The sequence below is a fragment of the Urocampus carinirostris genome, chromosome 13 (genome assembly GCF_059441175.1).
Source record: "Urocampus carinirostris isolate Australia breed hairy pipefish chromosome 13, RoL_Ucar_1.0, whole genome shotgun sequence".
In the NCBI taxonomy this organism is placed as follows: Eukaryota; Metazoa; Chordata; class Actinopteri; order Syngnathiformes; family Syngnathidae; genus Urocampus; species Urocampus carinirostris.
The window spans coordinates 28721256-28733941 of NC_142361.1; the positions used below are offsets into that span (position 1 = coordinate 28721256).

A 12686-nucleotide genomic window follows, 5' to 3' on the forward strand; every position below is an offset into this window, starting at 1 on the left:
ACCAGTGGCAGTTTGTGAGGCTCTCGTGACATCCATGGCCAGGAGGATTACGGTGCTTCTGCAAAATCATGGTGGCCACACAAAATATTGAACTTCAGGAACTTTTACTTTAATTGGATATGAATGGTTATATATTGATTTGTTTTTCAGGGGAAAAATAAATTGACACTGCTATATGAGCTTTACACAGACTATCTTTGTGTCAATGCAATGTTTCTTCAGTGTTGTTCAATTTAACATTATGATGAAATCTATGCAGAAATGTAAGGGGTATACCGTACGTTCCGCACTATAAGGCGCACCTAAAAGCCTTTATTTTTTTCAAAAGCTGACCATGCGCCTTATAATACAGTGCGCCTTATATTTGGATCAATATTAAGTCGCAAAGTCTTGCAACTAAGGCAAGCAGCCGCCGACTAGATTTTCCCCCGAAGGCGAAGTAGTCCGCGGTGTATGCTGGGATTTATATACCGGCGTTTCATTTCCTAACCAATGTGTCAATCATCATTTGAATCAGTCACTATTGGCTAAAGTTATTCGGAAGTAAAGGGGGCGGATCCTTTTGATCATTTACAGGCTCGCATAGGCTAAAGGGGCGAAACAAAGCCTGCAATTGGCCGAAAAAGATGAATGTGACGTTGGGTTGCACTACGGCATAGAGAAAACATTTTTTACTATTCTGTATTTGTAAATATTTTACTCTCCTGGATTTATTACACTCACGGTTGTAAGAAGACCATGGTTACATATCATTATTGAACGTGATGGCTGCAAGAGAACTTAGGTGAGCTATGCAGCTTTATATTTTCCCGGTATCTTGTTTTAGAACGATCTTGATGTTTCTGTGATGAGTCTATTTTTAAAATAAATTCAATATAAAGTGTTTATTGTCATATGCACAGTAAAGAACCCCGTTTCCCTGCACAATAAAATTCTTACTTTGCTGTCCACACAGTTGCCAGCAAAAAAGAAAATAGAAACTAAGGAATGGTTGGCATTTCTTGAATCCCAAGACTTTAACCTTCCGAATGATATTTGGAACGATGCATTTGAGTGACATCGTACGGACACCGCATCCGCACGTGTCTACGACACGTATTTGCTTCTTCGCAAGCTTTGGGAATGTTAAGGGGGTAATAAGTTTGACTGAACTATCTGACTGTTCTGTCGACATTCCCATTGTAGCGCCTTATAATCCGGTGCGCCCTATGTATGGAAAATATAGGACCAAAAACTATTTTTTGAGGGGTGCGCCCTATAAACCGGTGCGCCTTATAGTGCGGAAAATACGGTACTTATTTTTGTGACGTACTTTACGGTAGGTACCACCGCTGTCTTGCAATTAGACAGGATATAATGTAGGTGTGGGTTTAGGGCGGTGCAGAGCTGGCAGTTCTCCTCAAAGCCATACCACTGCCTCAGATTGCTTGGAATTTGTAGGGTGTCGTACGTGACCTGAATGAAGAAACTCTTGCTTGAGGCGTCTTCCACGCGTCGGACCACTTGATGGCCATGTTGATCACTCCTTCCTAGGTCGTCGTTTGCCCTTGTTGCGCCTGCCTGAGCGCCTTGATCTTGTGTTGCTCCTCCTTGTGCGTGACCACCACGCCAATCACCATATCTTTCCTTTCCTTTTGTGTTGCCTTGGATCAAAACCTGGTTGCTGTTCCTTAACTCAACCAACTCTCCCTCACTATGTTCTGCCAACTACTTTGTAGTGCATGAGCTTGCTGATAGCTTTGTCAACACCCTCTTCTGCCTTCCGTTTGTCTCCTGTGCCTTGCTGTTTCTCACACATGGGTCGGTTGAGTCACCTAGCTCCAGATCAAGCTTCGTTTTTCCTGTCTTGTGGTCGGAATAAAAAATATTCTAAGGTCTTTGCATTTTTGGTCCATGTTGTTGTTTTGGTATTTCGCTGCCCCCCCCCCCACCCCCCCCCCCCCCCTTGTGTTTATTAATGAACTGAATGGGGACTCTATTCTGTGCAATAAAACCCATCAAAATACTGACTAAAATTAAACAATTTAATAACTGACTTCATTTAGATAACACAATCATAATATGACAATTAAAACACAGATTTCTCTAGTTATTCTACAAAATACTTTACGTCCTGCAGCACAGTGGCGCTGTGGTTAGAGCGTGTGCGGCACAGTTCTGAAGTCATGAGATCATGAGATGTGTGGAGTTTGCATTTTCTCCCTGTGCTTGCATGGGTTTCTTCTGAGCACTCCAGTTTCCTCCCACATTCCAAAAACATGCATGTCAGGTTAATTGGCCGGTCCAAATTGTCCCTCTGTGTGAATGTGCAAGCAGATTGTCTGTCCCTGTGTCCCCTGCGACTGGCTTGCAACCAGTTCAGGGTGTCCCCTGCCCACTGCCCGAAGATAGCTGGGGTGGGCTCCAGCACCCCCGCGACCCTACTGAGGATAAGCGGTGCAGATAATGGATGGATGGATGGATTCTACGTCCTTTGCATTTTCTGTTCATGCTGTTCTTTGTTTTGGTGCGTTTAGTGCTTTTTTGTGATTGTTAACTGTTTTATAGGGACATTAAAACAGGAGAATCGCACAAACAGATTGTTATTCAGGTTTCTGTAATACTTCTTAATGAACCAGGTGTCTGTGGAAAGTCAAGTCAAGTCAAGTCATGTTTATTTGTATAGCCCTTAATCATAAAGAGTCTTAAAGGGCTGCACAGATCAAAGAGTATTGCAAACTATTATTACAGACTATTATGACACCATCCCCTGATATTGTCAACATGAAATATAGGTTATTCATATGCTATAGAATAGAAGTGTGTTTTAGGCTTAGATTTAAACATTTCCACTGAGGTTGCAGATCGAATCTCAGGGGGGAGAATATTCCACGGCACCTTAAAAACATGTAGAGCTCTAGCGTTTAATCAATGAGAACCAGGGTTGGGTAAGGTTACTTTAACTGGATTACTTTAAATTACCTTTGGATTACTCCAATACCAAATATACTAAAAAAAGACAAAAGAAACTAAATATGAATAAAATTACTAAATTTTGTGCAGGCTTGGGGAGTAACGGAATACATGGAACGGCAAAAATGATTTTGGCAAGCTGTTTGGATTTATTTTCATTTTGTTTCTGTCGCATTTTATGTTAGTTTTGCCGGAGATCAAAGACAGCAAAGCCAGGAGAGAAAGCTTACCACGTGTTGTGAGTCATAATTGTATTCATATTTAGTTTCTTTTGTCTGTTATTAGCAGATTTGGTATTGGAGTAATCCAAAAGTAATGGAAAGTAATCCAGTTAAAGTAACTCTACCCAACCCTGATGACAACACAATAAACAAGGTATGTATGTATTTAATTTGGAACGAACAAAATATTATACTGTGGGATCTCGGTTATCACGGTTAATGGGGACCAAAACCACCCGCAAAAAGTGAAAATCTGCAAAGTAGCGACGCCCCTTACAAAAAAAAAAAAATAACTATTACAGGCCCCGAAGCTCTGAAGCCGCGAACGTCGAAGCGCGAAGTAGCGAGGTCCCACTGTATTTCCTTTGCGTTGTTGTTTTGGCGTATTTGGCGCCCCCATGTGGCGTGTTTCCCCCGCCGTCGTGACATGCGCTCAGCTGTGGATTGAGCACATGCACTCTCTCTCTTTCTCTTTCCCGGGTGACACGCGCACACGCAGCCGCCCTCACTCCACTGACGACGGCCACCGGAGCATGTAGTACCCTCCGCGGCACTTTTGGCACCTCAACCCAAACATTGCCGTCGAAGAGCGGGGGGAAGGAAGACGAGGACGCGCGGATGGAAGACGGCTAGGTGTCCCCCAACCACCGTGGAGCCGTTTTTAAATTGATTAGATTCACCTGTTTTCTTTTCGGAGGGTAGCCCACCGTAACGACCCCCCCACCCGTGACTGAAGCTGTCATCGGCGGCTTCAAGCCGTCGTCGTCTGCCATGGCGAGCGGTGGTCTTTTCGCTCCCAACTTCGGATATTAAACCGTCGTTTCGTTGTTTTTTTGTGTGAGGTTAAAAGATAAAGCGAGGAGAAAAAGAGGAGGTTGTTTTGTGGGCATTATGCCTGGCGAGTGGGGCTGGGGTCGCCGGCCGAGGCTCTCCGCGGCTCCCCCATGCTAGCCGAGGCGGATGGCACGGCCCCCCATGGCAGCGCCAGCTCTATGAGGACAAGCGATAGCGAGCCTCTGCCGCCCAAAGCCGCCTCCAGCGCCGCCGAATCCTCGATCCTCATCTCCAAGATGCAAGACGTCGTCATTCCCTTTTCGTCCGAGGTGCCCTGTGACAATAATGGGCAGCGCATGTGGTGGGCGTTCCTCGCCTCCTCCATGGTCACTTTCTTCGGGGGGCTCTTCATCATCCTGCTCTGGAGGACCCTCAAGTACTTGTGGACCGTGTGCTGCCACTGCAACGTGAAAAGCAAGGTAAGGACGAGGGTCTTGGGTGGTCTTGGAACCGTTCTCACTGGGTCAAGTGTGCCAAACCGAAGCGGGGAATGCTCATTAATGATCTCTTGGCATACCTGTCAAGCTCCACGGCTCCATGCCCTTACAAATTGTCGTAGTTTCCCTTACACAATACAAAATAATCTTACACCATATTTTTTTTCAAATGTGTTTATTTATGTAGTTTAACATATTATACTGTACATGTGTTTCGTTATATCATATACAGTGGAACCTGGGTTCCCGACCATAATCCGTTCCAGAACCCTGTTCGAAAACCGATTTGTTCGATCACCAAAATCATTTTTCCCATTAAAAATAATGTAAATCGTTTTAATCCGTTCCAACACCCTGAATGTTTACCTTGAATGTTTAACGTAAACATGAAGCTAACCCAGGCTAATCGTACGTTCGCGTTATCGTAATCTTCCGTACGAAAGATTACGCTAACATGAACGTGTAAAAAATAAAAAAATCAGGTTGTTTACAAGTCATTTAGCACACGGGTCTCCACAACAAGTGGTAAGCGGTTCATTGGAAAGGGGGCTCCGTTCCAACACCCTGAATGTTTACCTTGAGTGTTTAACGTAAACATAAAGCTAACCCAGGCTAATCGTACGTTCGCGTTGTCGTAATCTACCGTATGAAAAATTACACTAACATGAATGTGTAAAAATAAAAAAAAAGGATAAAGAAAATAATTATGAATAGGATTTCTTACCTTTGTGGTGGTCAGCAGAAGCCATGCTGTATTCCCTAGCAATATCAGACACTTGCACACCTCCTTCATATTTTGCTATTATTTCTTTCTTAAATGCAATAGTTGTACGCACTACTTTTCTTTTTTCAACTGTAGCAACTTTGCTGCTTGCACTGACTTTCTTCGGAGGCATAATTATGGGCTAAAACACTTCGTACACCTACCAGTATATTAAAAGCGAAAGCATAACGAAGCACGTCCGCACGCGATTATAGTTGGTCACGAAAAGAGCGATCTACACCCGTACGCCGCTCAGCATCGCATCCTAGCGTACGCACTCACGCATTACCGGCGTTCGAACTCCGATTTTTTGACCAAACAGCGAAGCAAGAATTTCTCAAAATTTTTGGTCGGACTCCGATTTGTTTGAACTGAGAGGCGTTCGAAAACCGAGGTTCCACTGTATATTGTTAATTAACATTTTGTTGTGAGATACTGAGTTGCTCGACATGAATGAGGTTTATTATAAAAAAAACTTCAAAAATTAAGTAGCTCGGATGTTCACTGTAGAAGGAAAAAAATGCATGCAAATATAATTAAGTGGAATAATACATTTTCTTATTAAAATTATTAATTCATTTTCTGCATTAAATTATTGTGGGTAATATACTGATTAAAGGGTTAACCACAAACCTGTCTTTTTTTAATTTTCTCTTTTTATACTTCCTTTTTTTCTTAACTTCTTTTGTACAACATAATAATTCGTAATATATTGCATCAAAGCAAGTGAGCCGTTTGAGAGCCGGCTCTCTTTAATGAGTTGAGCCGAAAAAGCCGGTTCTCTAAGAGACGGACTTCCTTTCACTACATAACTACCAAAATCCAAGGCGTCAGATGCATGCGCACAGTAGCATCAAACCGCTCGCTTCGTTTGCAACGAAAAAAAAAATGATACCGAGACGGAGGCTACCGCGGCGAACTCGTTTGACTTGATTGATTTGCCGTTTCGTCATAGTATAGCAGATGGTACCCATAATTGACAAATTTGCGTTTTTACGTGAAGATTTTCTCGTATGTCGTACACGTCTTAAAATGCATAATAAACGTACTTTGTATGGCAAAACCGTACAGGTTGACTGGTATGTCTTAGCCAACGTTGAACGTTGTTGGATTCTGGTAAGGTCCGTTATAACAGGATTTCGTCCAGGGGTCACCAACCGGTATAGGTCCCTAAAACACATCGAGCAGGTCGCAGACTGGTTCTAAAAATAGTTCACCAGTGATGGGTCATTGTGCTGTTGTAGGAATTTTGATTTCTAATTTGCTTGACGTTTTAACATAGTAGATAGAATGTTATGTCGGAAATGCCCAGCGAACCCACCAAGGGTGTTGATTTGGTCTCAGCATTAGAGGGGCACATTTTTAAAGTGATAACATAATATTGGTGGGGACACGTCAAGGTTTTGAACTGATGCCTGAAATCCTTGAAATTTAATGTGTTTTCAATAATGAATTTGCTTGGATTTTGGGTGAAATGCTTGTCAATGCTTGAAATTGTTGGCATGTAAAACAAGTCTGCTCAAAATTTGTGCTTTGTCCCTCAGGATTAACGGCACCTAGCATTAGTTTGTACACGTCATCGACTCCTACGGGTTATGCCTAAGAGGACAAGTGCATGCTCCACCTAAACAAGGCAGTATGAAGTGTGTATTAGTGTAAAGATTACAGCTCATTATGGACATTTACTATGGGCCATTCAAAAATGTGAAGTTGCATTTCCCAGCGGTAAAGAACTTCCTGCAACTGAAAATGAAGACTACATATGACTGTCGTATTTACCCAACACCTATACGGGCATAAATTTATCTCTAACATCTCTGACACACGGGCGGCACGGCGGCGCAGTGGTTAGCAGGTGTGTGGCAGTTATGACATCGAACCTTCTGTGTGGAGTTTGCATGTTTGCGTGGGTTTCCTCCGGGCACTCCGGTTTCCCCCCACATGCATATCAGGTTAATTGGCTGGTCCAAATTGTTCTTAGGTATGAATGAGCAAGTGAGTTGTCTGTCTCTGTGTACCCTGCGACTGGCTGGCAACCAGTTCAGGGTGTCCCCTGCTCGAGAATGGCTGCTCGAGAATGGCTGGGATGGGCTCCAGAACCCCCACGACCCTACTGAGGATAAGCAGTGCAGATGATGGATGAATGTTTACACACGTATGTTTCAGCTATATTCACGATTTACTCAAGATATTATGATCATATGTCTTGATATATGCAGACATATTTGTGGATCTAAAAAATACACAATTTACACCGGATTTCATCTTTGAATGATACTGGAGAAAATGGAAAATTGTCTTTGAAAGTCTTTAAAAGGTGCTTGAATTTGTCCATGAAAATGGTGTACGAAACGTGCACGCCCCCTTCATCCATGCTGAAACAATGCCCTTTTCCCCTCCTGCTGATAACTAACAATAAAGTAGCTCTCATCTTCAAAAATTATACTAGTCCTGGGGCGCCTTGGGATCAAGAGGTCGCAGGTTCAATTCCTCCGAATCATATGTCGAAGTGTCCTTGGGCAAGACACTGAATCCCTAATTCCCCTGATGAGCAGGTAGTTGCCTTGCATGACTGACACTGCTATCGGTTAGTTAGTGTGTAAAAGGGAAAGTGTGAACCACATTGTAAAGATCTTTGGAAAAGCTATATAAATGCAGTAAATTCACATGTAGTTCTAAATTATATTTATTAAAAAAAAAAAATAAGTTGATAACGAATTTTTTTGTTTTCTAATTTTACTTGGCAATCAAATGGGGCGGCAGTTGCTCAGGAGGTAGAGCGCTCGTCTTGGGATCAAGAGATCGCAGTTCGAGTCTCGGCTCCTCCGTGTTACATGTCGAAGTGTCCTTGGGTAAGACACTGAACCCCTAATACCCTCAATAAGCAGGTTAGCGCCGCACATGGCTGCACGGCCGCTATTGGGAAATGTGAAGCACAATGTAAAGCGCTTTGGGAAGTCTTGACTTGAAAAGCGCTATTTAAATGCAGATCATTTCATTTATTTTCATTTTCAAATGCAGATGTAATTTTAATGTCTTTTAGACCAGTGGTTCTCAACTGGTCTGACAGCAGTACCCACCGTCCCACCCTACCTACAAACCAAATCAAGGAAAGAAAAAATACACTTTTGTTATTGATGAACATATTCTGGAGTTCAAACCAGAGGTAGTAGAATATATTCATATTAAAAAAACAAAAATAATGACCAGTAAAACGCCTAATTGCTGTGGCTTTGTTTTCAAGATAACAAAATCTGCATTCTGAAAAGGGGTCAGCTACCCACTTTTGCGTCCCGACCCATCAGTTGAGAAACACTGTTTAATACCGACTTTTTAAAAATCTTTAATTCTATCCAACCTAGCACTGAACGTTGGTTTTCTGTCCTGGATTTGTCTCTGTTTAAGACTTAAGTTGAAAAATAGACATTAAAAAAATACAAACTTGGTAAAGATGTCTCTTTAACATCTTTTAGACAAGATTATTTGACAATTTTATCGCACTGAGCAACATAAGTCTTTGGATGTTTTTGGTTTAATCTTGTCAGGTCCCTTTTAGACATAATTTAGTACAAAAGGGGAGTTAGTAAAAAAGAAAAAAACGCCGAAATGATCAGCCAATCAAACACAAAGACCAACCAAAAAATAGATAATTTCATAATCTTATGGACTAGCTCTTTTGACAAGTAATTATATCTGACCTAGCACCAAACATCTTGTAAACATTGTTTTTAAGGCTAAGATCTGATCAAGTCCGTTTTTAGACATGACTTAGTCCCAAAATATACTTTCTAACTAAAACAAAAACAAAAAGTAAATTGAGTCATACATCCATCCATTATTTGCACGGCTTATCCTCAGTAAGGTCGCTGTCATAATTACCGATGTGAATCACCTGTGCTCGCTCCTTTGGTGCCAACTGCCTCGGACTCTGATTGGCTCCCTGTCCCTATTTTAACCCACTCCTATCTGTCTGTTTTTCAGTCCACCTGCGAACCTCAGTTAAACCTAGGCAAGCCCTTTTCGACCCTGACACCCACCTGTTTTTTGCTCCTGTCTGATCCCCGGCTTCGACCCGTTTTTGATCCTGACCACGTCTACTCTCCCATCCCTGCTTTTGACCTCTTTTGTCCCCGACCACGTCCACTCTCCTTTCCTGGCTAACGACTCGCTTCCAACCCCGACCACGTTTTTGCTCTCCTGTCCTGTCTACTGACCCGTTTTTCCCGGGTTCAGAGCGATCTGCTTCCCCCGTTCAGCAATCACCGGATCGTGGGCGCAACCCTTTCTCTTTCTTCCAGTAAAATTTTTGCAGGGGTCAAATAATATCCCCAGTATGTCCCATCCCTGTCCTCCAAGGTTAGCACGTTTTCTGGTGGAAGCCCTGTGGCAATATAACAAATAAATGGTCGAAAAAAATACATAGTTTGTGTATAGCAGCACAAGCTAAATCGTTCAAAAATAGTCTCTTTTTTTTGCTGTTGTTTCCTTGGAAGTTTACACGATCTGAAGCATTTTGTGAAATAGATGTGGGCTCCCTGGGTTTGAATCATGGTTGTGACTCACACATACGAGTTGGGGGCTGGTAGTCAGGAGCAAGCAATCCCACTCCTACTGCGACATGTTTTATTTCTTCATGGCTGCCACTCGGAGCTACTTTGATATTTGAGATGTAAATAAACAAGTCTTGTGGGTCCGTCTTGGGTGAAAGCATGAGGGTGATTTAAGGAGCATCAGTGATGGATAGATGGACGGCAGGATAAGTGAGTGTGGAAAGGGAAGAGTGATGAGGTTTGACCTTGATGTGTTAATACTGTATAGTGGAAATCCCCTTCTTGCTTTAAATTTGTTATGTTGTTTAGTACATTTTTATTCTGAGAATCATTTAGAGAGGATTTTTGGAGGACTCCTTTGCTTTACACTAGTTGCCCCTCACGGTTTTGAAGTTGAAAGCTGCTTTTTTATTATTGATTACCAGTTTCATATGAGTTTTTTTTAGAATAAAGACTTATATTGTTAGTATTATGTTATTACAAGGTTGTAATCTTTAAAAGTAGGTTTCAAATAGGGTCAGTCATTTACTACAACATATTTCTTGTATAAGGTCAATGAAAATCCAAACTGTCCCATCACTGTTACCCTATTTTCAGAATCGGTCCACCGTCTACTCAGGTGTTTTTAGGGGGCTACCTGGCATTCGCGGGTACCACTTTGTTGACCCCTGCTCTACATAGTACTTGAACCTAGAGGTCTTAGTCTGGTCTCATCAATGTTCTTGACTTGGCCTCATGTTTATATATCAACAATGAGTTTTTTCCCAATTTATTGACCTTCCAGTATTGTTTTCAAAATTTTAATTATCAGTGGTTTTTCAGATTCTAGGCTTTGACTTTGAGTTAGATGCGGTTTTAGTCTTGTATGATCCTAAATATTGGATTTTGCCTTGCCCATTATGACGAGGTATTGAGGAGACAGAACCAAGTTGTGCTACTATTTCTATAGAAAATTAAAATGTATTCTAATAAGGAACATAAATGCGTAGAGTCTTTTCATTAAAAAGTGTTAGTTAATTGAATATTTTAGCATGGTGTCAAGTGACTAATTGTCAGGTCTTTTAAAAAAAAATAATTAACAGGCCAATAACGCATGTCATTCATTCATTATCTGCACCCCTTATCCTCAGTAGGGTTGCGGGGGTGCTGGAGCCCATCCCAGCAATCTTCGGGCAATGGGCAGGGGACACCCTGAACTGGTTGCCAGCCAGTCGCAGTGCACACAGAGACGGACAATTCACTCACTCATTCACACCGAGGAACAATTTGGACCTGCCAATTAACCTGACGTGCATGTTTTTGGAATGTGGGAGGAAACCGGAGTGCCCGGAGTAAACCCACTCAAGCATGGGGAAAACATGCAAACTCCACACAGAAAGGTTCGATCTCATGATCTCAGAATTGTGCCGCACACGCGCTAACCAATGTGCTGCCTTTTTGCCCAACCCATGTCATATTTGATTGTTATTGTTTCGTAAACTATTGGCACGATAATTATCATGCATCTCAACTTCGAATTTTGGTGGCAATGCGTTTGTCGCTTTTCTGTATAATCCTTCTAAATAACAACCACGCAGATCTAAAAACCATAATTAACCTGGTGACATTGATATCAGCCATCCTGCGAGCAAGCAAATCCTCCTTGCTTAGTTTATCTATTTCACCTCTGAAAACGTGTTAACACCAATCACGTAATCCTAAACAGGCCAAAATAGATTCCTCGAATCAATCGTCGCTCCCGTTTGTACAGCTTTAATTTCGACTGAGCGATGATTCGGAGCATAAGTTCAATACCACACTCTTATTTTGTACTTAAGAAAGAGCTCTGGAGCATCCATCATGTTTACCACAAATTGAAAATAAGATCTTAATCTTGTGACCGGGATCTTCATGTAAGATATTCTATTCTGATTTTTGTTCTGGAAGGCTGCGTCATAGCGTTGGGTGACTTTGGTTGGCTTGACAAGGGACTGCAGACGGAAGAAGCTCGTTAGGAGCTTTAGAGAAACGGAAACTGGATCTGCATTCAGCTGACTTGGTTGGCCGGTTAAGTCCGCGGGTGTCAAGAACGGTCTTGGTTTGAAAGACTTTCTTGGGGACGACAAAAGAGGAAGTGAAGTCAGCGCGAGGAATGATCTCGGTTGACACGCAGCTGTGCCCTAATTCTTGGAAGCGATTGTCGTCTCTGTTGGGGTGTAATGGGGATGATTGGAACGGGAGATCACTGGATGTCAACGGTCTTCCTGGAAATACAGTTTGGCATTCTTTATATGTATTTTTTAATCAGAGAAACTAGAAATAATGTAACATATATATAATATAATATATACCAACAGCGTAACTTTTTTATATAAGCACCTCTAAACACAAGAATTTCCTTACACGAGTTTTATTGGCTCTCCATGCCAAGGAAAATCCAGGTCACGTGTGCAGTAACTGCTTACATATCAACAGTCTCCCTATAATGGTTGCAATTCACTTATTCAGAATAAAAAACAAAGAAAAAACACAGTGCCTATTTACTCCTAGCAAGATAGTGTGAACTGGGGGGTTTTCTTTTTCATAATTAGCATAACATTATGCAGCTTCAGTTCATGTCTCCGAAAAGTAGTGTTTAAGACTTAAGCTTAACTTGATCAATTAGCCAATTCTTACTTTGTCCGTCAACAATTATTACAATCACCAGCATAACAAAATATTGAGCCCAAATGATCACAATAGTGCTGCAAACATCCTGAGCTGGACAAGCTCTCCAGTGCCTCATGCAATTTGTTGTGAGGTAGAGAGGATACCCGACCAAAGTTTGCTACTACGTATTTAGAAAAATCACATTCTATTCTAATGAGGAATATAAATGCTTAGTCTTTTTAACAAGTAGTTTTGGCTGCTGTTTGGCTCCAAATTACCAATTTTTAGGTTTACTTTTCTT

At 41.8% G+C, this 12686-nt stretch overlaps 1 protein-coding gene across 11 annotated transcripts in view; it reads left to right on the forward strand.

Annotated features, from left to right (window-relative positions):
* Window positions 1-3611: 3611 nt before the first annotated feature.
* Window positions 3612-12686, forward strand: part of LOC148354263 (calcium-activated potassium channel subunit alpha-1a) — a 268595-nt gene continuing 259520 nt past the window's right edge. For all 11 annotated transcript variants that reach the window (XM_088351068.1, XM_088351070.1, XM_088351063.1 and 8 more), the window contains exon 1: window positions 3612-4426. In XM_088351068.1, the coding sequence (XP_088207194.1) occupies window positions 4118-4426 (309 nt within the window). In that variant the 5' untranslated portion in view covers window positions 3612-4117. The remainder of the gene's footprint in view (window positions 4427-12686) is intronic.